The 27856-nt window shown below is 37.4% G+C and overlaps 1 protein-coding gene across 5 annotated transcripts in view; it reads left to right on the top strand.

Moving 5' to 3' along the window:
* The window catches only part of Gda (guanine deaminase), a 114179-nt gene that overhangs the window by 33906 nt on the left and 52417 nt on the right, over positions 1-27856 (top strand). For 3 of the 5 annotated variants that reach the window (XM_078047499.1, XM_078047500.1, XM_078047502.1), the window contains exons 2-5: positions 9682-9770; positions 16665-16836; positions 22541-22628; positions 24670-24775. In XM_078047499.1, the coding sequence (XP_077903625.1) occupies positions 9682-9770; positions 16665-16836; positions 22541-22628; positions 24670-24775 (455 nt within the window). Of the gene's footprint in view, positions 1-9681; positions 9771-16664; positions 16837-22540; positions 22629-24669; positions 24776-27856 lie in introns of those variants that run through there. The other 2 variants (XM_078047501.1, XM_078047503.1) reach the window with 2 other exon arrangements.

Genomic DNA, 27856 nt, shown 5'->3' with positions numbered 1-27856 from the left:
AGATGACTGAGGCATGCATTTCATATGATACAAATTTTGGTTTTTTAAAAAGAACATTTATTGAGAGTTAAGAATTTGCTTTTGTTCATTATTTTGATTGGGATTTTGGTACAATTTTATTTATTTATTAGAGGTGATTCTTCTTTTTATTTAACTCATAGAATAAGGGGGAAGAACAATTCCCATATCTGTGTAAAGTGTAATGACAAGCAATACGAGGAGCCATGTTATCTCTGAAGCTCCCTGTGTGAGCTCCCTATCCAATTTCCTTCCCTTCCCACCATTATTCAAAATGCTGTGTTTTACATGCTCTTGCTTTTCTTTACATATTTGTTTCTAAGTAATATACTTTTTGGTTTTGCAGCTAAAGTTTGTATTGTTTATTTATTTATTGAGGTACCGAGGACTGAACCCAGGATCCTGAGCATGCTAGGCAAGTGCTCTACTGAGCTGCATCCTGAGCCCTAAAATTTTTGTTTAAATTGTTGCAACATAATGAAAAATAATAAAAATTTTACAATAGTAAAACAATAACAAATACCCTCTTGTATATCCTTAACCCAGATTCCCTAGAGTCAACATTTTATAAAATTTGTTTCATTATTCTGCCCTACTTGGTCTAGATATATGTAAACACACACACAATTATATTTTTCTGAAAGGAAAGTAAGTTATAGACTTCAGTTGTACCTCCTAAAAATGAAGGGCACTGTCTCACACAAGCACATATAATGTTCTAGATCAGGAAATTAACAGAATTCTACCACATAATCCATAACCCCTTTCAGACTTTGTCCCTTGGCCCATTTATGCCCTTGAGGACTTTTCCCTCCTTCTGATCCAGAGTCCACTCCAGAACCACAAGTTACATTTACTTGTCATGGTTTTTCAGTTGCTATCTACCAAGAACAGGTCCTAAATTTTTCCTTGTCTTTCATGTGCTGCTTAATTTTCAAGAATACAGAACAGTTTTGCTCTGTTTTTAAAATGACCCTCCATTTGGGTTCATCTTATATTTCCTCATTGTACTGAGGTTATGCATTTTGGGCAGGAATATCACAGAAGTGACACTGAGTTCTCAGGGCATCACACCAGGGGCCACAAGATGTTGATCTCTCCCATTGTCGATGACATTGACTTTGGTCACTTGGTTAAGGTGGCGTTTGCCATGTTTCTCCACTGTAGTTATTGTCTTTGTAAAATAAATTTTGTGGGAAGATACTGTGAAAATTACACAGATGTGCTATTTCTCAAAAACAAATTCACCTACTAGTTTTAACATTTATTGACGATATCTGCATGAATCACTTATTATAATGATAGTTTCCAAATGCTCATTTCTCATTTCTTCCATGTATTAGTGTTATATTATAGTTTATTTATCCATCTAAGGATAAATAAGAAGGACATCTTGGTTGCTTCCTAAAGTGACTTTTTAATCTGCCGCAGTCTGGCTGGGCACAATTCAGGAGCCACTTGTCAAAAGAAATGAACTTTATTTTTAGAACCACACATGCCAAACAAAACAGCTCCTCAGGAAAAACCCTCAGAGCCCAACTGCCACCACCGGCTTCCCACAAGCCTCTCAACCTCCCCCACTCCTCCTGCTCTTGAGGCTGATTGGCTGGGTTGCGTGGGTGGAGCCAAAAAAGTCCCCCAATGAGCAGCTCTGTGGTCTGAAAGGGCAGGGAAACAGCGCAATGAGCATCACCACAGAAGAGCGAATCAGTTGGCAGCTAGAAGTTGCTGGGGCCACTGTGAGCCAATCATCAGCTAGCAGCTGGAAGTTTGCTGGCTGCTGGAAGTTTGCTGGGGCCCCTTCATCTGTGGCTCTCAACATTAATCTATCAATAAATGTTTCTATAGCAAAATGGATTTTGTAAACAACCACAATTTTTATTCCCCAAGGGCATTTGATCAGGCCCTAAAGTTAAAAGGAAAAATTGTTAAAAATTATTTCCAATTGAAAATCATAAATAAAGACAAAACTTCCAATACATGCTACTGTAAGTCACTGGCATGGTTTTTCAGTTATATAATTTAGATTTATATATAGCTGTCTAGTGGTCTGCATCAAAAGTCAGCAACTATGGCCCACAGGTCAAATCTGGCTTACTCCTAATTTTATATGGTCCATGAACTAATTATAGTTTTTAAATGGTTGGGGAAAAAGTAAAAAAAGAAAAAGAAAAATAGTTTTATTTCATTGTGGTGGTGGCAATTGAAGCCAGGTATTTGTGCATGCTCAGCAAGTGCTCCACCACAGAGTCACATCTCTAGCCCAAGGATGATATTTTGTATCCAGTGAAAATTATACAAAATAAATTTTGGTTTCAATAAATAAAAATATGTTGGAGTGCAGGCACACCCATTTATTAATGTATCATCTATGGATACTTTTGATTTCAATGATAAATTAATACAACAGAGATAATATGCCCTCTAAGTCTGAAAAACTTTCTTTGTGGCCCTTTGGGGGAAATTTGGTGATGCATGGTTTATACTATTAGAGAAGCAAAAATAGAAGTCTAGAAGAATCTCTGTGAAAATCCACCAGATCCTCCTGGCTTGCCCTGTACTAATTCACATAACCTGATCTATTTCCTTATTTATAAGATGAGAATATTGGGCCTAAAATTCTAAGTCCTTCATGAGCATCAGTAACATTATTCACTCCATTCTGTCTTTACAAGCTGATGGACTCTTTCCCTCCCTCCCTCCTCCTTTCCTTCCTTCCTTCCTTCCTAAGGTAATTTCACATTATCTTTCTTTTCCATATATCTGTTTGACATGAATTGATCTAATATGGGAATTTTCATATCTATTCAAGAGCTTCTGAAAATTTCAAAATCTCATGTTTTTATCAGATTTTATTTCTTATCACAGAAGCTCAGAGTAGTTTTTGTGTGATGGGTAGAGAGATATATGTTTCCTTGTATTGCTGGATGGCTGAGCAATTTCACAATGCAGTTTACTCTGTTCCATGGTAACAAGTCTCTTGCCCAAATTTGCCATCTGGTGTTTGAAGCCTCTATCTTGCAGAGATTTGTTTCATTAGCTGACAGTCATTACTCATCTGCTTTGGCTTTAGTATTCTTGACATTCTCGTTATTGCTCATCCTAAAAGTCCTAGTTTCAAATAAGAAAGCAATTGGAGTTGTTTACTTAACAGAAGGGACTCACTTTCCTCATCTGGAAAATAAGGGGTTCAGATGAGAAGGTCCCTGCCAGCTGGAACCATCTGTGAATTTATGATTTTCTGAAAATTGACAGCTCACCTAGACTAAGCCTATGGCCTGTGAAAGGAAAGGCCCATGGGCCATGCCAGGCACATGATCAGTGGTGAATAAATGAGTTAATGGCCCACATGAACCCAGTCAATCTTGGGATGAAAAAGCCATTACCCCATGAAGAAAGCATCAATCATATTTTGTAATTTTGATACACTCGTTTTCTAAAATACTTTTTGAGAATTCCTAAAAAGAAAGCTGAACCATAACCTGTAACTCCCGGCTATCTCCTTGATTTCATTTCCTATCTTTCTCTTTTCTGGTCCTTGTATTGAATCTCCACTGGTATCTCTAGGGTTTCTAAACATGTTAGGCAGCCCCTGCTCTTGGGGCATTGCACTAGCTGTGTCCTCTGCCTGGGATGTTCCTTCCATGATACAAAGCTGTTTTAGTCAGAGTTTTCACTGATGTGACCCAAAACAACAACCACCACCACAACAAAAACCCCCAAAACACAACCACCACCACCACCAACAACAACAACAATAAAAAAAATCTGACAAGAACAATTGGAGAACAAAAAGTTTATTTGGAGGCCCACAGTTTCAGAGGTCTCAGTCCACAGACAGCCAGCTCCATTTCTCAGGGCTCAAGATGAGGCAGAACATCATGGCAGAAGTGTGTGGTGGAGGAAAGCAGCCGGGGACATGGCTCCAGGAAACAGAGAGCTGTGCTCAACAAGGACAAAATGTATACCCCAAAGGCACACCCCACTGACCCACCTCTTCCAGCCACACCCTACCTGCCCGCAGTTACCCCCCAGTTAACACACTGATTAGGTTAAGGCTCTCATGACCTGGTCATTTCACCTCTAAACTTTCTTGCATTGTCTCACACATGAGCTTTTAGGTGACATCTCTTATCTAAACCGTATCAATAGCCAAATCTTTCATGCAAATCTGTGTTCAAACATCATCTGTCAGAGAGACTTTACCGTCCTCTTATAGTCCTCTTATGCATTTATCTCCTTTATTTTTAATCACAGCACTCACTGCTATCTTCAAGGTATCTATTTATCTTTCCATTTATTGTTCCATTAACATTATTGTCTGAAATAATGCTACTCACATAAGGGACATTCTGGAAGTATTTAATGAAACATGAAAAGGAAAAAAAAATCTATTAAGAACTTGATTTGTGAATTAAAGTTCTTCCCAGCCCAGTACTTCAATGTTGATAAAGTACACTCTTGTCTATAATACATCTTGTAGCATTTTTCTTGTAGTCTCTGTTTCTACCATAATTTACCCTCCACCCCTTTCCCCATTGGATACTTATCAAGTACCAATTCCTCCCTATGGTTGAGCAAGTTCTGCCTTTTCTTTGAAACTTTCACTGATCACATCCACTCTCTCTCTCCATTTGAACCCTAGGGGACCCTGTGCACTCTTCCATTGGCCCCTTCTGGTCTTATTCATTGTCTACCTATGTGTCTTAACTCTTCACCCATAAGTTCCACGCAGACTTATGTATTTCTATTTTTTAGACTTTACATTTTCATATACATTTTAAATGGAATTAGCCTTATTGTTTTGGCTAGAATAAACCATTTATTCTAACAATTTTGAACCTAAAGAAGTGCAAGATGAAAGTGGAATCATTCCCAACTTCTTCTATAAAGAGATGATCACTTGAAATAGCTAGACATACTGCCTTAACACACACACACACACACACCATACTCTTACCAAAACAGAGGGAAAAGAAAATAATTGTGAAACTTATATTTACTGAATGAAAAATTATTGTTGATAAAGTGCCAAAGCTTTTTTAAAAATGCATGTTACTAAATAACATGTATGTTATTAAATAAATGCATGTTACTAAATAACATGTATGTTATTAAATAAATGCATGTTACTAAATAACAGGTATATATGATCTCATATGTAAGGCACTGGGTTTGATTCTCAGCATCATATAAAAATAAAATAAATAAAATAAAGATACTGTGTCCATCTTGCAACTAAAATTTTTTTAATATATGATCATATATACATGTTATTCAGTAACATGCATTTTTAAAAAATTTAAATTTATATCAACAATAATTGTCCATTCAGTAAATATAATTTCACAATTATTTTCTTTCCCCCCTGCAGTGCTCAGGAATCAAACTCAGGGCAGGCAAGCACTTTACCAACTGAGCCATATCCCTAGTCCCTCACTCTTTTTTAATAACTGCACTGCTTAGTTGTATCCAGCCAATTCCTTACTGACTAACTGAGGTTGTTTGTGATTTTTCACTCTTGTACGTTGCAGGTAGATGCAGTAAGGGATTTGGAGAGATTAATTTTATTTATTGAAACCAACATAATTTTATTTATTGAAACCAAATTAGCATTGTGATGGACAGCTGAAACATGAGTTGAGTGAGGAAGTATTCTTTACACCTTTTTACTAATGTGATCCTTAAAGGAATTTTGAAAAAGCTTATAATCTTTTGAACTTTGAAAAGTTAATGTGTATTATTTTTATTAAATATGTAAAGTCCATAATTTCTAGAAAATTCTAAACATACACATATTAAAATTCAGCCAAGGTATTACTTAAAATATTTTGGTAAGAATCAATATATAATGATTTGATATCCATCTTAATATATATATTTTTTAAAAATCATGAATTAGCTCAGTTTTTATTGATCTGAAATCTTATATATTTCCTTTTGAACTACTAATTGTATTCTAGTTTTTAGCTAAGGCAATATACTTTTACACTTGAAAGTCTCTTATTGATCAATCATTGAAATAAAATTAATGTGCATAAATTTAAATGTCTAAAATTTGCTGGGATCACAGAGAAATTTAAAAATGTATATTACAAATTTCAAAAGGTAATTTGTTACAGATAAAATAAAAAGGCTGTTTTTTCTACTAACTAGATAATATACCTATGACTATTACTTCTTGGTAGAATAAAATAGAGATAGTATTATTTTTTTATTTCCCAGTTTTATAGACATGAATGCTAAGAAACATTTTTACATAAATCAAGTAGATGGGAATGCTAGAAGTTTTATCATAGCAAAATTTGATGAATTCTTTGAACTCCTTCCTAATTATTTGATAAAAATTGTATATTAATGTATCACCTAAAAAAATCTGATCTGGGCCGGGTTGTGGCTCAGCAGTAGAGGGCTTGCCTAGCCTGTGCGAGGCCCTGGGCTCAATCCTCAGCACCACATAAAAATAAGCAAATAAAATAAAGGTATTGTGTCCAACTACAACTAAAAAATAAATATATTTAAAAAAACTTTAATGATTTGTCAGTTGAAAAGCAGTTAGGTCACCTATCAGTTTGATTGACAGTAAAAACCACAGTGTACCAGAAACAGGTGTTGGTGGGAACACTTTGAGTCCATGACATAGGGACAGTCCATCTATGCCTGGCCTCAGCACTGTTCTACTCCTCAGGTACAGCCTAGAGAAAGGGAAAGTTTAGTTTCATCAGTGTTGGAATTTTACCAACCAAGATGTGCTCGCACTAAAAGACAAAGGAAATACGAAATAATAAATGGTGGGATCTAACCTGGACAATTCTTTCACAATGGTGAAAGAAGATGGCTAACAGGCTGGGGAAAAGTAGAAGAGAAAGTAAAGGGAAAACTCTTGAAGATAAAATATTGTTTGTAATAGTTGAAGTGGCACAGGGGAAAAAGCAAAATGGTCACCTACAATATCTGGCGACTTTATAGTTGGAGCAGTTACAGGTCATGAACACGTCCAAGGGATGGTCATGGATTTTGTGGCTGAAGCTGAAGCAGAACAAATTACTGAAGATGAGCTCATGGTGACCATGGTCGTCAGAAAGGTTGGAACCATAAAGAATGGAAGAGGGTGTGGAGTGGAGGGGAAGCCGGAGGCAGACATTAGTGAATTTGAAGAAAGAGGGAAAGGCTGGAAAAAGAGGACCTCAGAGAGAGGAAGATACCCTTGAAACAAAAAGGGGAAAGTCTTCTGGATTCAGATTTAAGGTGGAGGAAATGGTTTGGAAATGGCCGTGGGGGACAGACAGTTCCAAACTCATTGCTTGACCCTGAGGTAATGTAAGGGTCCAGCGAAAAGTCAGAGGAAGAGACCACCAAGAGACTGACTCATGCAATTGCAGAAGGGGATTTATTGAGGATCCAACTCAGCGCACTGAGGCTCCAGGCTCACTCAAGAAGAGAGAGCAGCCCAGAGCCCAGAGCAGAGGCTAAGCAGTGCTTAAGTACACTTTTTGGGGAGGGTGAGGGCTTTGTATACATCAGAACAAATCAGCATGAGGCGGGGGAAAATTGAACAACAACTCTCATACATGATTAGCACATTCATTGGCGGGAACAGGTCGGGCGGGGGTGATTGGTCACTCCTAAGCGGGGTACACATTCAAACTGATTGGTTCGGGCCCTGTATGCCTACGAGACAAGCTGCACAGGGCCCTAGGCTAAATGGCCAGTAGGGCGTTGTCTTAACTGCCTCAGGAATTTTAGGTTCTGGGTGTGGCAGAGGAACTTAACAATACCTGGTCCTTTACTTTTCAACTCAGGCCTTGCAGCTTAGAAACTTTACCCTTTCATTATGAGCATCTGTCCTTTGAAAAACCACATTATCAGGAGGGAGTGCCCTTCATTAATTTAGAGGAACAGAGCTGATATTGAAGACATAGGAGAGCTTGCTGCTTATAGGGGAAGGACACAGTAACAAGAGATCACAGTGGAGATTTTGCTAAGCAAAATCTGAGCTTTGCTAGATGAAGATAATGATACAAATCAAGATCCCTGGTGTGAATGGGAGGAGCCAGTGCATTCCAATTTTGGTGTTGACTGAGGAAAACAGAAAGGGAGAGAAGTGGCTTTATTCCAGCAGTCTTTGAAGAGTTGGCCATTTGCCCAAGTTGATAAATGTTTCTCACTTTGTCAGAATAATGGAGGCTGACATGCTGCAGACATGCTGAATTATTATTTTAATGTAGTTTTGCTTTTTACTGCCAGTATGACATCGGGACTGTTTCTTTGCATCTGTATCATTAAATAACAAAGACCTTGGCTTGTCTTTCGCTGTTTTTGCATATCTGTGTTTATGCATGTGTGTAATCTTTGGTAAGTTTTGGTAGGAGGGTTATTTTAGCTTGTAGAAATAGAGAGGTTTTTGTTTTCCTCCATATTTTGGAGCTCTTTGCCTAGTAAAGAAGTTCATCCCTTTGCTATGAAACTCTCTGAACTTACATTATCTAATACAGTAGCCTCTAGCCATATCTGTATTTTAAACACTTGAAAAGTGGATAGTGAGACTTAGGAACTAAATTTTAAAATTTTATCTTTACTCTAATTTTAATTAATTTAAATTTACATTTAAAAGCAAATACTCATTATAGTTTTGAAAAACTTGTAAATTGTGTTTGGAACAACCTGGGTATATAAGTCTATTGTTTGTATATTATATGCCATCAAAATATTCAGAAGTATTTTGGATAAAACTTTAGGAAGAGATTGAAATGTACTTTAATTTTAAAGAAACATTCTGATAAATAATAAAATTATTTTTTAAATAACAATTTAATAAAAATTAAATAATTTTAAAGGAAAGGGAATAAAAATCAATTTTTATTTTTAATCTAATTTTTCTTTTGTTGAAATTATAATCTTTTATATACATTGTCATAAAATAGTATTGAAATTAAATTCACCTGTGCTTTTTTAACACTTCATCTTATTAGCAAAAAATTTTACATTGCATATCTGTTTACCAGACATTATATTTCTACTAGTTACCATTGTTTTAAACTGTGTGCAATCCTAAAGGGTTAATAACTCTCAGTTTCTTTTGGAGTTATTGGTTCATTTGGTTTTCCTCTCTTCAGAATGAACTTTGATCATGTATGTTTTTCTCAAAGACCATTTATTTCAAATTCTTTCAGATGTCTTAATATAGTGCCTCACAAATTTTATCTATATTTATTTATTTATGGATTTTGCAGTGAATTACTTTTGAGATGTATTGATAAATTCTGCTTTTGTTGTTTTTTGATTAATTACATATCTGCTTTGATGTTTGTTGATTTCTCCTTTTTAAATACTTATATGTTCTAATATATTTTAAATTAAATTAATTTTTAATAATTGTATGAATTATACTTCCATTTTCTTTTCTGATCAGATTTTCATTTTTAAAAAGGGTATCTCAATAAAGTGAGAAGTAACAGAACAGGAGAAATTTCACACAGTTTCCATCTATAGCTGACCCAAGACAAACCCTTCTCTTTTTTTGCCTCTCAACTCTGTCCAATTCAGTATCTTAAAATCAACTCAGTGACAGTCTGGTCTCCTTTAAAAAGATTTGTATATTTAATGACGACGAATGCCTGTGATTTATAAATATGTAATCTTTTTTCTCTCTTTCTTTTAAAGATAGTGTTTTTAGAAGAAGCATCTCAACAAGAAAAACTGGCCAAAGAATGGTGCTTCAAGCCTTGTGAAGTAAGAGAGCTGAGCCACCAGTGAGTCACCCCCGACTTCTCCCTTTCACCGGGTGCCATGGACTAGGCTGAAATGACGGGAAACCTGCCTTGAGAGAGAGGCTTTTAAAATTAATTAATTAGTCATATAATGGGGGAGATGGAAAGGAGGAATTACACGGAGAATAGGAAGATGGAGGACAGGAACTTTGAGAACCAGAAGTTGCCATTTTCCATCTGTTTCCTCTGGGAATATTTGTTGTAGCACTATCTTCCACATCTCAGTGGGGGTTTACAGCCTCATGTAAAGAGATACTTAAGCATGACAATAGCAGATTGTCAGGTCTCCTGTCAAGGAAGTAAATGGGGGGAGGAGGGAAATGACAGATAAACTATTGGAGAGTAGAGTTTGAGATGCAGTCACTCTGACAGCATGGTTAGAGAAGACCAATGCCCAGAAGTGCATTTGAGCTGAAATTTAGGTGATTTTTAATATTTGTATAAGCTGTGTTTCCTGTGGTGGGCCCACTGTCTTCACAGCCTGGTTGATTTGTTTTATAGAAATGGGAATACTTATTTTAAGCTCAAAAATTGTATCTTGTTTCAGACCAATTGTGTTTCCAAGGTCAATAAGAATGGTAGCACTTTCATTGTGAAGGTACTTTCAACGCTTAGAAATTGACTTCAGGCTAATGTAGCAAGAAGAAGGTAGAGTGAATCTTCATGCTACAGCTTTGCAGCTGTCATCTCAGCTATTAAGCTCATCTCTGCTGCAAGGCCAGAGACTGGGCGACTGTTCATACAGTTTCGTGGCCCTTGCAGTTGTGTTCGCATCTCCTCCCTCCTCCCCTTTCCTTCTACTTCTTGGTAACTTGAAAGGATGTGAGGAATAAGCAGGGACATTAATACAGCAACTTCTGCTCTTACTGATTATTCTGCTTGCTGGATTTTCTTAAGCATCTGTTTTGAGAAACAAAGGCTGTCTGCCTTTGTGACAGGGGTTTGTGGAAGGCTAGGAAATTGACAAAGTGGAGGTGTAGGGGAGACAAGAGGATGGGGTGGTGGGGTCTACCTACCTGTGGATCTTCAAATGCTTTTGTCTCTCTTTATGAGATTGCTTTGGAGTTAAATTCGTTAAAAATTCAGATTCTGAGGACCCTATAGGCATTACACACAGAGGAGTGGTAAGGCAAGACATAATTTAAATTTCAATGGGAGACTGAAATATTTAAAGAAAAATTATACTTAAAATGCAAAATAACTCATTATCATACACACAAGTTACATATGGTAGAATTGCTCCAAGTCATTAAAATATCATAGAAAATAATGTCTCTGATATTCTTTTTTTAATAGCTTGGTCCTAATAGTGTATCTACAGGTATATCTTGGTATAATGTGGATTTTTATAAAAAGAAAATCACAACTGAAATTGTAAGCCTAAGCAGCACTTTGTAGGAGTAGGTCAAATTGTGGTCATAAACCATATATAGGAAAGTTCACAGGGCTGGAATTAGGGTGAGGGGTGTGAAGTGTTTACCTTCATCACAAAATTGAAAGATCATGGGGAGAGCAAACACTTTAGTAATCAAGATAAATAATACTTTATTGCAATCTTTTTTTTAAAAAAATGAAAATTTATGATGAACAAAATTAAAAAATTTCATTTACAAAATAAAGACAAGGTGTTTTTTGATAGCTTGTAACCTTGAGTTTTCTTGTACAATGGAATTGTTCTTTTAGACAGTCCAGAGTTTCCAAACTTGCATTGCATCCCCACATCCCTGGCAGGGCAAGTGAATGAGGGTGTTAATGGTATGCAAAGAAATTGGGCAATGCAGGCCTGTAGCTATAGTACTGTGGTTTGATTGTAGATCTTCTGATATTGTTTTCCATTTGGTTAAAAGATGGGTGGAGGGCTGGGATTGTGGCTCAGTGATAGAGTGCTCGCCTAACACATGTGAGTCACTGGGTTCGATCCTCAGCACCATATAATAAATAGATAGATAGATAGATAGATAGATAGATAGATAGATAGATAGATAGACAGATAGATAGATAGAAAAGTAAATAAATAAAAGATGGGGGATGTTCTTATAAGTGTACATATGGGTGTATATTATTATTTTTCCTTGGGTTATAAGATATCTTAGCCAACACTACAGGTTTGGAATATGAAGCTGATGGTTTTTATTTTGGTGAAATTGATATGCTTTCTTAAGGGAATTATTGCAATAATTAAGTAGAAAGAGAAAAGCTGAAGAGCAGAGGGAGGAAGGACAGCCATTTCCCCTCCTATTGTGGCCTTCAGCCTCCTCTCTGCTTTGCTTGTAACTTGGCTTGGTGCTATCATTCAGCTGTCAGTGATGTCATAAGTGCAGAACTGAGTTCCAGTCCTGACTGGGCTACCCTTTTACAAGTCTGTAAATAAGCTTGCCATTCCCAGCTTCCTTTGTTCTGTCAAATGAGTGGGCAGGCTCGATGACTCATATCTCACAGGCACCTCTCTCACATTTCACACAGGCACGTCGATATCTGTAATAAAGCCCATACTTCAACCTTGACTATGCCAATCTTTGTATTAAGGAGCATTTCACAGGGCTTCCTATTTTCTTAAAAGGCTTGTAACTTTTCTGGGTGAAAGTCATATTTTAGATACAATAAGTTCCTGCTCTTCTGTTGGTTCTGAAGATTGTTATGCCTTGAATTATTCCCTCACTCTTGCATTTCTGCTCTTCATGAACATGGTTTCTGCATTTTCCCCCATCCTGCCCTTCACTACCAAACATCGGTAAAAGGGCTCTCCATCTGTTTTATACATTCTCTAACACTAATGCTATCTTCGGCACCTAGGACAGTAACTAAAACGTGTTAGAGAATCAGTGGGTGAGTACTTTTTAAAAGAAGGACTCTAGGATTCCACCTCTTGGGTCCCCTTCTTCCTCCAGGAGAAGTCTTTTCTGCTGTCCTTTAATAAACTTCTAATTTCTACTCTGAAAAAAAAAAAAAAAAAGAAGGACTCTATTCCTCTGAAATTTGGTATCCCCCCCAATCATTGGATGGGGAGTGGTCTCAGGATCTTTCTTGAAGCTACGTATCTTTGACCCTTGCTGTTTCTGTCGTGGGTCACTGTCCTGCCTCTTTTTGCAACTCCCACTTCATTACTCTTCCTGACACCTCTGTGTCCTGGGTCCCTTTTATCCTGACAACATCTCTGCCAAGATGGATCATGACCTTTTCTCTTCCTCCATCTTCCTCCTTAGGTGGAGGCTACTGTTCAAGGTTTGATTTTTTTTTTTTACTTTCACAAAAATTTCTGGCCCCACTAACTGATAAAAGAAGACTCTCAAGTTTGAATCCCATTTTTAACTCACATGATCTCCGCTCTCATATCTCCAGTAACTTCTTGGAGTTCATGTGCTCTTGCTCTGTATGTTCTGAGTGTGTCCTCCAAAAATTCATGTGCTGGAAGCCTGGTCTCCAGTATGGCAATGTTGAGAGGTGGTGGAACTACTAAGAGGTGGGCCTCCTGGGAGGTTTGGGGGTCATGACCTCCCTTGCAATGGATTAATGCTGATCTTGCAAAGTAAGTGAGTTCTTATGAAAGTTCATTTAATAAAGCAAGGCCACCCCATGCAATGCACCCATTCTGTATGCTAGAGCTAATAAAAGATCAGGTTCTTTCTCTAATAATTATCCTTTTCCTTTCTGTTCCCATCAACACAATCTATTCAGAAACTTCATGCTTGGGAAGCTGCAGGACTCTCCCCAAACCCTGCCTACCACCTCCTGTTTCATCATTGCAAACCCTGCCTATCACAATCTGCCAAAGAAAGCAACAACAAAAAGAAACAAATCCCTGTGATCCCTTCTATCTTGGCCAACAGATGCATGATAATTCAGTAAATTGAATACTCAAGACCTTACAGTTAAAAAATATTTTTAAAGAAAAAAAATGTATATACTGAAATGCATAGATATCAGGTATAGAATTTGATGTTTTGACAAATATATGTGCCCTTGTAACCAATATGCCAATCAAGATATGACATTCTTTTAAAAAATTGTTTTAATTTATTTTAATTAGTTGTACATGACAGTAGAATACATTTATGCACTTTGATATACATAGATAGGATATAATTTCATTTTTCTGAGTGTACATGTTGTAGAATCTTATTGATCATGCAGTCACATATATACATACAGTAATAATGTCTGTTTCGTTGTACTATCTTTCCTATCCCCACATTCCCTCCCCTTCCCTCCCATCACTTCCCTTTACCTAGTCAAAGGTAACACTATTCTTCTCTAGTGCCCCCCACTCCTGCCTTATTGTGAATTACTATCCGCATATTAGAGAAAATATTTGGCCTTTGGTTTTATGGGATTGGCTTATTTTGCTCTTATTCTAGAAAGTTCCCTCAAGCCCGTTGCAAGTCAGTCACTCTCCAACCTCTCATAGGCAGCCACTGTTTGATTTCCATTATATAGGTTACTTTGGCCTGTTTTTGAACATCATTTACATAGAATGACTCAATATATCCTCTTTTGTGTCTGGATTCTACCATTCAAAATCATGTTTTTGAGATCTATCTGTATCATTGTAGTTAAGGGTGTTGATTTTTTTTTTTAATGCGGAAGAGTTCCATGGTACTGACTTTGTTTACCCATTTTTCCTATGGTGGTTTTATTTTTGCTGTAGTTTCCAATTTGGACTAATATGAATAAAACTGCTGCAAACATTTTTGTACAATCTGTTTTGTAAGCTTATCTTTTGTTTCATTTGAGTAGATATCTAGGAGTGAAATTGCTCACTAGGACAACTTAATGTTTGAGCAATCTATCTCTCTATTTTCCCCTCCTCACTCTCTCTTTCACACACACACAGACACACACACACACACACACACAAACACACACACACACACACACACACACACACCACCCCTAAAATCCCCAACTGGATTACATAAGATTATATAAATCTTTGAGGACAAGAAAATGCCTTAAATCTCTTTGGACTTCCCTCAAGGCTTATCAGAGCTTCTTAAACATTCTTGGGAAATACCATTAGATTGAACCATCTCACTGTAGGAAGAAGTTACCCTGCTCTTCCACTTTGTGGTCATGGAAGAAGCAACAGCCTTGAGGAGTGACAGACCTGGAGAGGTCAGTGACTGACACCTGAGAGGAATTAACCCCCCCACGCCCCACCCCCCAGAGCTCTGCACACTATAGACTCACTTAGTGCTGCCCTCTGGCCTCACTTGCAAGTAATCACTGTTCTCTATTTCCATTGTTAGGGAGCTAACAATTCTGTCACATGGGGTATAGTGGCCAAGAGCAAGGAGGCTTCAGAAAAATAAGAGATTCAAAATTCCCGAAGCTGAACCTGAGTCTCTATTCCAAAGCTGAATAGTGAAGGATTACTTTTTCCAATCTCCTTAAATTTCCTGAGCTTACATTTACCCTAGTGTAAATGAGGGTATTATTTTCATACTCCTGGTGTTTGTGGTGAGGTTACATCATCGTCATTATTAACATTTATTGATGCTGTCCATCATCTAGATTTTGCTCTTACCCACAGGTATTAGTCCTCACAACAATGCTACGTGCTGCTCCTGTCCTCATTTTATGGAAGGCAAAACAGATGCAGGGAAGTTAAATAACATGTCAGGCATCCCACTGCAGGGTGACAGTACGGCCTGCCTTCAGATCCAGACAGTCTTGAGAGTAGAATGTACATACCTAACCCTTCTTCTTCTTCTTCTTTTTTTTTTTTACACCTAGCCTGCATCCCACAATGCTGTTTCCAGTTCCCAGTGCATATACATATGCAGGAAATACTAACTGCTGTCACCACTGCCATCTTCATCACCATTTCTAGCTCCCCTTTTAAAATAAGACCTTTACAGCAACTTCTGGATCCTTTGTCTTCCATCTGAGTGTATCTATGCATTCGATTTGGAAATGAGATTCTTTGCAATGTCAAGTTTTAAGTTCAAATTCCTTATGTGATTTGACATTTGGTTAGGGTGGTAGCAGTGGTACTGCATATCAACTTTTAACAGATATCTGTTTGGTAAATTTAGACACTTAATAGACACCAGTGAACTGGATTAGCTCTTTAGCAGAGCTTTGAGTGTCTGCCGGCACTGGGCTGCCTTTGTTCTGCAGATAGGTCTTCTGAAAACTCTTCATATCTTTCCAAGACTTTCTAGTATAATAATGAATAGAAATGTGAATAGTAATTGGTGGATGAGGGTAACAGCAGCAGTAAACAGAAAAAATCTAGGGAATGATAGTCACAGCCCCCTCTTCACTTAGCCATTCAGATCAATGACCCACTCAAACTTCTGTCTTCTAAATTCACCTGTCCCTAGCCAGCCCCAGTCTGTTGCTTCCTTTCTGAACTCAGCCCCTTGAAGTTATGGCCAAGGACAAGATTTCTTGCAGCCAGCCAAGATCAAGATGACATTGCACCTAAAATTGCAGCCAATATTTCTCATCTTCAGTCACCTTCAGTGACTTCTGTGTATTCCTCAACATGGCTCTAGAAGTTTCACAGATCTACTCTCCTTTTTTAGCTCTCTGCCTTACAACCACAAGTTGTGAGAACTAAATAGTTGAATTAGGTTATAACTTCCTTCCTTTTTTGTGCTACGACTGCTTTGCTTGTGCTCAGAGCTGTGCTTTCCCTTCCCTTGGTGATCTCTGGTTACCTTTGCACTTACCCTTTCAACTTAGGAGCTCTATATCTCTCAGCAGAGTTTGATTCTCATTTCCTGACAATGCACAGTTGTCAGATTGCATCAGCCATAAACCTGTGTAGGATGAACAATTAAATCTTTGTCAAGACAATATGTGATTTTGAAGATATGCAAAGTGAATAAAGATGTTATTAAATGCCTTTCCTGTCATCTTAATTTCCAGCGAGTTCTTCATGCCTGGGCTAGTGGATACACACATTCATGCCCCTCAGTATTTCTTTGCTGGAAGTAATGTAGACCTGCCACTTCTGGAGTGGCTGACCAACTACACATTTCCTGTGGAGCGGAGATTCCGGAGCATGGATTTTGCTGAAGAAGTCTACACCAGAGTAGTTGTAAGTATCCTGTGTGTGAGTATGGTATTACGCTTGGTTATTTATAGAAATATCCTTTCCAAGCCAGATTTAAAGTTATAAAGCTTAGGCAGTTAAGGCTTTGATGGACTATAGCATTTAAAAAAAAAAAGTTTTTTCCATAATCCAGGGAGTTTGTGACCACCTCCTCTACACAGCTGGACTGTGGCAAGAAGAGAGTTTGAATCTAAGTCTCCAAATCCTCAATCTGGTGGGCTTTTCATTACTCTCTTTTAGGTCTCATATTTTACATTGACAAATTTAGATTTAAATGCTTATTTGTATTCCCTTATTCCTTCCAATTCATAATGCTGTTCTCAGGACCATATGGAATAGTTGTATGACCTTTGGAAAGTTCTGTGACTCACTTTCCCCATCTGTGAAAAATAATGATAGTATCTACCTCATAGGATTGTTATGATAAATCAGCAAGTTAATATTTGTGAGATTCTTAAAACAGTACCTCGCACATGGTAAGAGCTCTATGTGTCTGTTCAAAAAAATACCCAAAGAAATTTGAAATTAAAATTTTAAATTACCTTTAGAAGAATATCATACATTTTGGTAGGCTTAAGAGGAGGGAAAATAGGATGCTGCCACGTTGAAAGACCCGCAAGGATATGACTTGAGCATTAGCACCACTAGAGGGAACTCTGGGGCTATTTAGTCAATGAGCTTTGTCTCGTGCCAATCACATATGGAAAACTCTGAAAATGTCCTTCCTTCCACAATTTCAAGCAGTTTGGCTCCTTTCTTTCTATCCAACCCTGTGCCCAGAACCAGACCACACTGAGCAACCAGAAACAGCTTCCGCAGCAGAGAAGTAGAGCTTCAGGTGTATTTTCTTCTTCCACTACTTCCTGCTGTTCAGCACACTTGGTCTGTACACCACTGTTTGTTGGACTCATTGATAGTTTTCCACCTAAGGTGTCGATTGCATGGTAGTGACAATATTATATGCCTTACACAGTGACTAGCCTAGCCACCCTACCAGTTCCCCTGGTCTTGCATCATCCCAGCCTTAAAGAGCAGAAGCAAGTGGTAACATTTATACACTTGACTCGCTTAATTATAAATCCAGTGTAATTGTGGGTCTCACATAGTTAGCCTGCATCTATGTAACACCAGGAAAACTGGGAAGAAGTTGCTGGCACATTGTCTTAATGAGTTGTGTTAACCACACCAAGTCTTTATTCTCAAAATTTATTTATACCTCATTGTTCTAAAACGGTTTTGAGATAGCTTGAAATTGCATGGTATACAGCAAAAGAAAATGAATCATCAAATCTCAGTGAAGGAAAAAAAAGTGGAAAAATAAAATAAAATCACAAAGTCAATGTATACCACGGGAGTGTGGGATTGGATACACTCTTTAGAGTTTGTCAAAAATTAGATTTTAAATGTCTAGTACCTGATCCGGAGAACTAAATCATCTATGAAATTTACCTTGTGTGTGTGACTTAAAAACATCACATTTGTTAAAATAAAGCATGTCCATTCCTTACAGTGAAATTTAAGAAAATGAATCCCCAAATACCTTAATTCGGATAGTTTCTGTGTTGTCAAAATCTGTACTATCAAGTAGCTATGGAATCAAAAGGCCCAGCTGTATCAAACTATTCTGTTAGAGGGATGGGTATCAAGGACTATATATCCTTTAGGCAATGATTTGCAAATATTAGTTCTTACATCAGAGATTTAAGTATTGGATGTTAGTGAGTACAAAATAGGCTGAATTCCTGATGGGTATTTGCATGTATACATATATATTTCAGATTGTGAACAGGCTCATATACTAACAACTGGATGAGCTGAGAGTAAGGTTGACATCTGTTTAAGAATGTTGAGATTTGCTCATTAGAAAACTTGTCACTTGGCTTAAGCTTTCCTGTGGCAATGCAAAGGAGTATAAAAGAAGTTCTCATGAGTAAAACCAATAATTCTACTCTTTTTCTTCTCTCCCCCAGAAACAGTCATAGATCTACATCAGCCAATTTGCTCCATAAGTTATGCCAGCACTGACAATCTTCAAATAAAGTATATGTTAGCAAATGTCTCGCAAAATTAAGAAAAAACTCTTAGTAAGCCAAACCTAAAAAGAATGTTTCCCTTTCAGTATTGCAAACTGAATGAGAGGTTACAATTTCAAATGGGGCTGAAATGAACTAAAACGACAAGAAAGTTCAGGAATCAGCCTATTTTACAGTTAGAGGACAAGAGAATAAGATCTTTGGTCAATGAACTGAGACAAACTATCTGAAACTGTTCTTCTCATAATAGAACCAACATACTTGCTCTATGGGGTCTTCATCAGTTGGGCAGATGCATAAGGGAGGAATTCAACCAGTTCCAAAGAAATATGAAGTCACTACAGTACAGGGTGAAAAAAAGTGAGAATCACCCCCTGCCCCCACCTTTTAAAAGGCCATTGCTACTGGCCTTGAAACTCATAGTCATCTTGAGTTTGGAATTGCTTTTCAGCTCATAAAACTTGGCTTATGAGAACCAAGAACTTCCAATTCTTTTCTTCAAGAATTGGAAGCCGAAGAAAGCCTGGGAAACATAGCCCATAATTTGATGTTGTTCCTGACAGATTTCTTTAAACATGGAAAAATTACAAAATAGTCATTAATAGTTCTCTATAAAGCTTGTGAAAAGCTAGGGTGGAACTGGGACCTGGGAAGGCCAAACACAGAACTCATGAAGAAGGAAAGTAGCTGCATTTAAGATGGCTTGGCTAGTGAGATTTGAAGCCAAACTCTTATTTTCTTTTTTGTTATATAAGTAATAACTGTGTATCCTGTTTATTAAATGAACTGAGCTCAATGGGAACAAACATGGGTAGCTTTAAGGTTCTCTAGCACTTTCCCTTCCTTCCTTCCTCCTTTTTTCCATTCATCTGTCCTTCCGTCCTTCCTCCCTTCTCTTTGGGCTATCTCTGTCCTGTCCCTTGACTCTAGTTTGGGAATATTCCTGAATTTTCTAGTCTTTTTAGCTCATTCCAGTCCAATATGAAACTACAATTTCTCATCCAGGCTTGACCCCAAGACAGTGTCTGTATAATGTTTCCATTGCTTACTAGAATTTGGTGGATTTTATTTTTACTCTTCAGTTTTTATTTAACTACTTTATTGAGGTTGGATGGATGTACAATTTGACATATAAAAACTGTACATAGTTAATATACAATATTACTTGATGAACACACCATACAACCATGAATCCATTATAGTCAAGATCATAAACACAGATATCATCACCTCCAAAAGTTGTTTCCCTTCCCTTTTTTTCTTTTGTGGTAAAAGTTTTTAATATAATTAAATATATTATATATAATATAATTTTAATATAATTAATATATTATATATAATAGCCAATTTTGAAATATACAATAGCATAGTATTGCTAACTGCAGCCACTGTTCTGTACATTAGATCTCTGGAAGCAAATCATCTTTCATGAGTGAAGCTTTGTGCCCTTGGACCAACACCCCTCCTCTCCCTGAATTCAGGAATTCCTTTTTTTTTTTTTTTATTGTGGCACTCTCTCATTTTGCTAAAACACATCTTCTAGAAGCTTCCTAAGAAAGTGTTCATGGGAGGTAAAGATTTCAAGTCTTTGAATATCCAATCATGTCTCCATGCTACCACACTTGACTGATATTTTACCAGGCAATAAATCCTACCTACATTAAAAATAACTTCTCCAGAATTTTGAAGGCATTTTTCTTCTGCCTCTAGAACTGTAGGTGAAAAACCCAGTGCTACTGTGGTTTCTGTCTTTTGTCTATGGTTGATTTTCTTTTTCTGGCCGTTTTTAGATTCTTTCTGTATTTATGGACTTAATATCTCACAATCATATAGCTTATTTGGGTTATTTTTAATTCATTGTGCTGGGAATTCAGTAAGAATTTTCAGTTTGAAGACCAATATTGTATCTCAGATAATTTCATACCTCCATTTTCTTTTTTAAAATTTTTAAAAGTATTTATTTTTTAGTTATAGATGGACACAATATCCTTATTTTGTTTTTATGTGGTGCTGAGGATTGAACCCAGTGCCTCATGCATGGTAAACAAGCTCTCTACCTCTGAGCCATAATCCCATCCCCACCTCCATTTTCTTTAAAAATCAATTTTAGAACTTTATTCTAAATGTTAGACCTCCGAGATTGAGCCTAACTTTCTTATCTTTTTATTCTTGACTTTCATCTTTCTTTTTCTAAGATATTATTTCTAATTTATCTTACAACCTTCTACTGGATTCCAAAATATAATATATACTATTTTTTGCTTCTGGAGAGCTCTTTTTCTCTGATTTGCATAGCATTCTCTTCTTGTTTTGTGCATGTAATATCTGATCTTATTTCTTTGAAGATGTTAATCAGTTTTTTTTTAGCAGAGATTTTTTTTCTGAACTTGTAGATTTTATGTTTCCTCCAAGCTTTTATCTTTTTTTAGATTATTCCCCCTCCTCCTCTTGTTTATAGCAGGTTTCCTCAAGTAGCTGTTGAACTTTGGGTATGCATTCATATCTAAGTGCAGTACTCTGAGAGGCCGGTTAGAAGAGCTGGTGGAGGTAGCACTTTCTGATTGGTGAACTTCACTATTGGATGAAGAGTTGCAGCAGTGAATAGTTTCCAAATGTCACTGTGAGGATATCTTTCATGTAGAGCCATTTGTTTTCTTTAGGAAATAATCTTTCAGTCCCTTTTCAGAAGTAGTGGGAAGAAGACAGAGGACCCCAGATTTCCACTTAAACCACTTCTTCACCTTGTGTTTTGGGGCTTGCACCCTCTATGTACTATCCACTTTCTATCAAGAATAAATCTTTCCTGCAAGGAACAGGTTAGGGTGGTTGACTGACTTCCATGGAGAGAAGTAGGACCCTGCCCAGACTTCAAGCTAATTTCCAACTAGTGCCCATGTGCTTCCTACCTTCTTCCTAATTTGTTTTCAGTTTATTATCCACGTTTTTTGTCTTCCTAAAATATTTTGAAATCTTTGCTCTGCTTCCATCTCCTCTTGTGTTCTTGAGGGTTAGTAAATTTGGTTCCTTTTTTACTGTTATGTTAGTAAAAATTTGTTAAGGAAAAAAGACAGATATGTGTGATCAATCTGTCAGGTTGAACTGGAAGTCTAGCTGAATAATTTTACTCTGTAATGGGCAAATCTTCTTCTTCTTTTTTTTTTTTTTTAAAGAGAGAGAGAGGAGAGAGAGAGCGAGAGAATTTTTAATGTTTTATTGTTTAGTTCTCGGCGGACACAACATCTTTGTTGGTATGTGGTGCTGAGGATCGAACCCGGGCCGCACGCATGTCAGGCGAGCGCGCTACCGCTTGAGCCACATCCCCAGCCCAGGCAAATCTTCTTAATGCACTCCCAGATGTGATAAAAATCTGTATATCTTTAAATAATCCTAAGAAATAAAGAATTAATTAGTATCATATTTTATGAATTCTGAAACAGAACTGAGTGAATCTAGGAAATCAAAAGCATCACCCTTTTCTCCAGCTAACACTTTTGGAATATAAGCACTCTTGCCACTTAAGTATATTCCACATCAAGATGGCATACCTTTAAATAAAAACATTTTAAAATTAAAAACTAGGATTCTATTTTTGTCTGCATATGCCATGTGACTTTCCTGAGCACATGCAATTCAGGGTTTTTGTGATTTATTTTTAGAGGAGAACACTAAAGAATGGAACAACCACAGCTTGTTACTTTGGAACAATTCACACTGACTCATCTCTGCTCCTTGCGGAAATTACAGGTGAGTAGATGAAAGCAGAATTTATAGGCACATCAAGAGAAGACAGCCAGGCCATGCCTAGCAACAACGTATGCTTGGTGGCAGTCCTGTCTTTTAATTGCTAGAATTTGAGCATTGCATTGTTTTGAAGGTAATTAAGTATCTGTGTATAACCTTGGCCCTTGAATGGTGTTTTAATTATTTAAATAATTTTATTATTTTCTTATGCCTTCTGGTTCTAGAATAATGTTTATGGATCTCAATTTTGTGTATTAATTTGGGCTTTTCTAAGGGCAGTTTATTAACTTGAGCTGTAGCAACAGTTATTACGTCATAATCAACAGGCAGGTTTTGGCTGTTGGCTAGACTCAGGGCATGGTGTTAGATGAAACAGAAAATAATATCTGCCCTTGAAGAACCAGACAGAATATACCCATGGTTCTATTACTAAGTGGCCAGATGTTGTATGAAGCACTCTATATGGATGAATAACATCTGTATACAACCCTCTGAGATATGTATTGATGTTCTCTATGCACAGACGGATGAACTCCTGCTCAGAGAGGTTAAATAATTTGTCCAGATTTTCATGGTTAGTAAGTATAGCTGAGACTGGATTTAGGTTGATGATTCCAAATTTGTACCCAGCACACTGCCTGGCACACAGCAGGCACTCAGTAAATAATGTTGCTGATGTACTTATGACACTGCTGGTGGCCAAGGTAGTTTATGCCAGAGGCCTAATGAGTGACACTAAAAATAAATATTGCAGTTTTCAGAGGAAGCAGAGAGAGCCCAGGATTGGGTCATCTGGGAAGAGGCTTTTAAACTGGACTCTGGAGAGGAGACAAAATGGGGAAAGACTAAAGTGTTTGCCAGGGGGAGGAAATGAGATGGACAGGAGCAAGAGGACAGGAATGTCAATGGTGGGTGGATAAGAGGAAGCAGGAAATAGAAGAGTTCAATGGTGCAGAGGATTCTTTGCATGGTGGGAGGGTAGAGGAGCTGGGCAGATGGGATGGTTCAGATTGTGGAGGAGCTCAAATGTGCATCAAAGACTCAAAGATGGTTTTGAGACAGGTAGGTGAAATCATGAAAGTGGTATTTTTAAGCGAGATTAATCTAATGGCCAGGTATTAAAATAAATTACAGGGAAAAGAGACAGAAAGATTTTTGAAAGACTCCTATGATAGTAATAGAGACATTGTAAAAACAATTGTCCCTGTAGCTTCAACATTATAGTTGAAACAGAATGCTTCTTCTAGCACCTCTGATGAGGACTAGGTTCTTCAGTATAGCCTTGCTAGTAGCATTAGCTAGAAGACAATAATACTGGCATGGCTACAGTTAAGAAGAACAGCAGTATGGCCACTGAGTACCATATGCCAGTCACCTGATGCATGTTATTGTGTACATTTCTTAAAATCCTGCACATAGCTGGGTGCAGTGGGTCACATCTGAAATTCCAGTGAAACTTACAATTCTCCTGCCTCAATCTGCCAAAACCCTAGCACTCAAGTTTTTATCACTATACTGTACTGTGTATTACCTAGAAGAGGATCATAATATATATATAGAGAGAGACTCAATCCTGAGGATGGTGATTCAGTAGGAGATAGGAGGCAGACTGTGAGTAGATGAAAAAGAAGAAAGAGAAAGAAGAAATGGAGGGTAGGCATTTTAAAGAGTATTGGAATGTTTCTCTGGGATATGAGGCTGTTTCCTCCTTTGAGATAAAATGAGAGCAAAGAAGCTATGTCATTAGTAAAAATATAGACAAAGTGTACATGCAAAAAGAAAAGCTGAGTAAGAAATACGAAACACCCAAGTATTACCTGGGCAGTCTGGGAGTGGGGATGTGGAATGAAAGGAAGAAACTTTACTACTGACGGAATATGGTAAGTGCTGTTGTTCTTAAGTGGCCTGATGACTGATGATCCTTTACATTCTGCGTGGTGTTTGTCAGACTGATTTTAATTTACATATGTTTTTTAAAAACTCAGAAAACGTACTCTTTGAAAAAGAAACATGCCTTCAGATTCTTTTCATGTGTGTTTCACAGATAAATTTGGGCAGCGAGCATTTGTGGGCAAAGTATGCATGGATTTGAATGATGCTGTTCCAGAATACAAGGAGACCACAGAGGAATCAATCAAGGAAACAGAGAGGTAACATGTCCATTTGTCTTGATTTGTCTTTTGGATGAGTCCTCTGCTGCACTGATGGAGTTCAAGATGGAGAGAAGAAACCAGACACTTAAGGACCCAGTTGGGATCTGTGTGATCCCAGTTGGGGTCAGAATGTTCTGCTTAATGCAGTGTCCACAGCTAGCCCACAGTGAACCTGCTCAATTATTTAGTAATTCTTAATGATTTATAAAGAGCATTCCTCTGAAGTGCTACACTGTTCCCCATAGAAATCTCCACGAGGCATCTGTCTTAGGTCAACTGAGTGTGGCACAAACTGAGTGACTTGCCCACACTCACTGCATCAGTTAACCTCCCAATAGTATAATGAAATGCCAGAGATGATAAACTTAAAAAAAAAGGTTTATCTGGGCTCAGTTTCTGGAGGTTCCAGTATCTGACTGAGTGGTTCCATGTCTTTGGGACTCTCATGAGGCAGCACATCCTGGCAGGGGTACGTGATGGAGAAAGTCACTTACCTCATGAGCCAGGAAGTAGAACCAGAAAGAGAAGACTGGCCTTAGTTCCACAATCCCTGCTCAGGGGCATGTCCCCAATGACCTGAGGACCTTCCTCAGGGTCCAACCTCCTCAAGGTTCCACCACTTCCCAACATTACCACCCTGGGGACCAAGCCTTCAACATATGGACCTTTGAGTGAGCTTCACCCAAACCATAGTAATCACATAGCTTTTAAGTGGCAGAGCCAACACTTAAAACCAGGGCTTATGACTCTGAATTTTGAGTTCTTTCTATGATGATGAGGATCCTACCTTGAATTCAATACAAAATAATAATAATAATAATAACAAAAACAGAAGGCATATAAGAGCATTTGCTAAGGTATGTAGATATTTAAAAATTTTGGTGTAAGTGAGGAATCATTTATGGAATAAAATATGATAAAGGAAGTTACAAAAATGAGTTACATTTCTAGACAAAAGAACTTTTATTTAAAAAGTTATTTTAAAAAATAAAAAGAATGTGTGTTCCTTTGTACGGAACATGGAGAATCACTAAGTTCCACAACATAAAAGAAAAATATTCTCCATGACTAAACCACCTAAAGTTGCCAATACACTTATCCCCTATATTCTTGTAGTATTTTTCAAGTGTTCTATGCATCCCTCACTCTCATTTTGTCCTATCATAGAAAGAGAAAAGTAGTTCTTCTAGTTATATGGTGGAAACATTAAAATGAAATCGTGACATGATAAGTTATCTTCTGAAGGTGAAGTATAGATATATCGACTGAAATATTGATTCCTCTTCCTTTCTTGGTTCCCCGTCTGTGGGCTCACTGTATTACCTACAAAGGTTCTGAGGACCTTTGATGGTGACACATAATCAAAACAGAGAACATAGAAGGTACCAAGGCCTTCTCTGCTGCTCTTCTGAGCATATAATAGGGTTCATCAGAGATTATGAACTTCAGAAATATCTCCACCTCAAATAATACGATAGCATATGCAGACAGAATCATAAAATTTAGATATGTACTAAGAAAATGAAAGCTTATGTCCACATAAAGACTCATATGCAAATATTCATAGCAATTTTATTCATAGAAGCCAAATATGAAGCAGATTTCACAATGCATCACCATCAGTCTAGCAGAGGACTTCAAACACCTCGTCAATACCATGCACCAGTGTCAATCTAATTGAGTGAGTCCAGTGAGACACAGAACATTTCAGAATGCATAAAGTTAAGGAAGTTTTTAACCTACAGATACTTAGCAAGGGATAATAGAAGCCTAGAATTCTTGATAAGCTGGTCCCCAGGCTCAGGAGTAACCCAAGATGGGTGGCTTCATGTCTATATATGCCCCAAACTTCACTATAGTTGAGGGATTCTGATATTCTGCTCCATCTGGGGTTTTAAACCTGGGCGAAACTTGATACACTGGGCTAAAGAATTCCAGGACATCCTGCCTAGAACAAAAAAGCACAGAGCCTAGGTTTATCTCAGGATGTAGAATTTTCAGCATATGCTTTCAACTATGACAACTACAAGCAAGAAAAGGGTAAGAGCCAGGTCACCAAGGCCATCTAGGAATTGTCATTCACCAATCAAAATGTCCATCAGTTGGTGAGTGGGTAAATAAAATGTGGCATATGGTAGAATATTATTCAGCCATAAAAGGAATGAGGTACTGATATATGCTACATCCTGGGTGAACTTTAAATATATTATGCAAAGAGAAAGAACCGAACACAAAAGGCCATATAGTATATGGTTTTATTTACGTGAAATGCATAGAAAATGCAAATCCATAGAGACAGAAAGTCTGGGGCTAGAGGTAGGAAAACCCATTAATTGCAAATGGGCCCAAGGAATCTAACTGGGGCAATGAGAATGTTTAAAAACTGGATTATGGCTGGATGTGGTGGCACACACCTGTAATCCCAGCAGCTTGGGAGGCTGAGGCAGGAGAATTGCAAATTCAAAGCCAATCTCAACAAAAGCAAGTCAGGGAAACCCTGTCTCTAAAAAAAAAAAAAAAAAAAAATACAAAATAGATCTGGGAATGTGGCTCAGTGGTCAAGTGCCCCTGAGTTCAGTCCCCAGTACCCCCCACAAAAAAAAACCTGGATTATGATGATAGTTCCACAATTCAGTAAATATACTAACATTATTGAACAATGCACTTAAAACAGGTAAATTTTATGGTATGTAAATTATATTTTAGCAAAACAGGTTTTGAAAATAGAAATGTCTGTGAAATATGTATTTTCTAGCTCATATCCCTTAAAATAAGAGTTGAGCAGAAAGTGATTGGGGTTTTTTTTTCAAAGTAAACATATATTTGAAAAGGTTGCTTCTAAATTCACAAGGAATAATTTCTTTTGCAAAGACTTTGAAGGCTTAAAGTAGAGCATATTTTCAGAGATCCCAGCCACACATGATTTTCTCCTGTGGTACAATAGCGCTTCTATCGAAGCTTTTAGCATCCTTCCTCTCACTTTTCTTCCCTAATTCCACACAGTTGAAGCAAAAATTTTTTTTAAAGACTGAGAATACAATCTGTAGATATATCTCAAGATGTGTCAACACACTCTAG

Source organism: Ictidomys tridecemlineatus, chromosome 4 (assembly GCF_052094955.1).
Source record: "Ictidomys tridecemlineatus isolate mIctTri1 chromosome 4, mIctTri1.hap1, whole genome shotgun sequence".
In the NCBI taxonomy this organism is placed as follows: domain Eukaryota; kingdom Metazoa; phylum Chordata; class Mammalia; order Rodentia; family Sciuridae; genus Ictidomys; species Ictidomys tridecemlineatus.
Note: the sequence above shows the minus strand (reverse complement) of the source record. Positions and strands in the feature narration are given on the sequence as shown.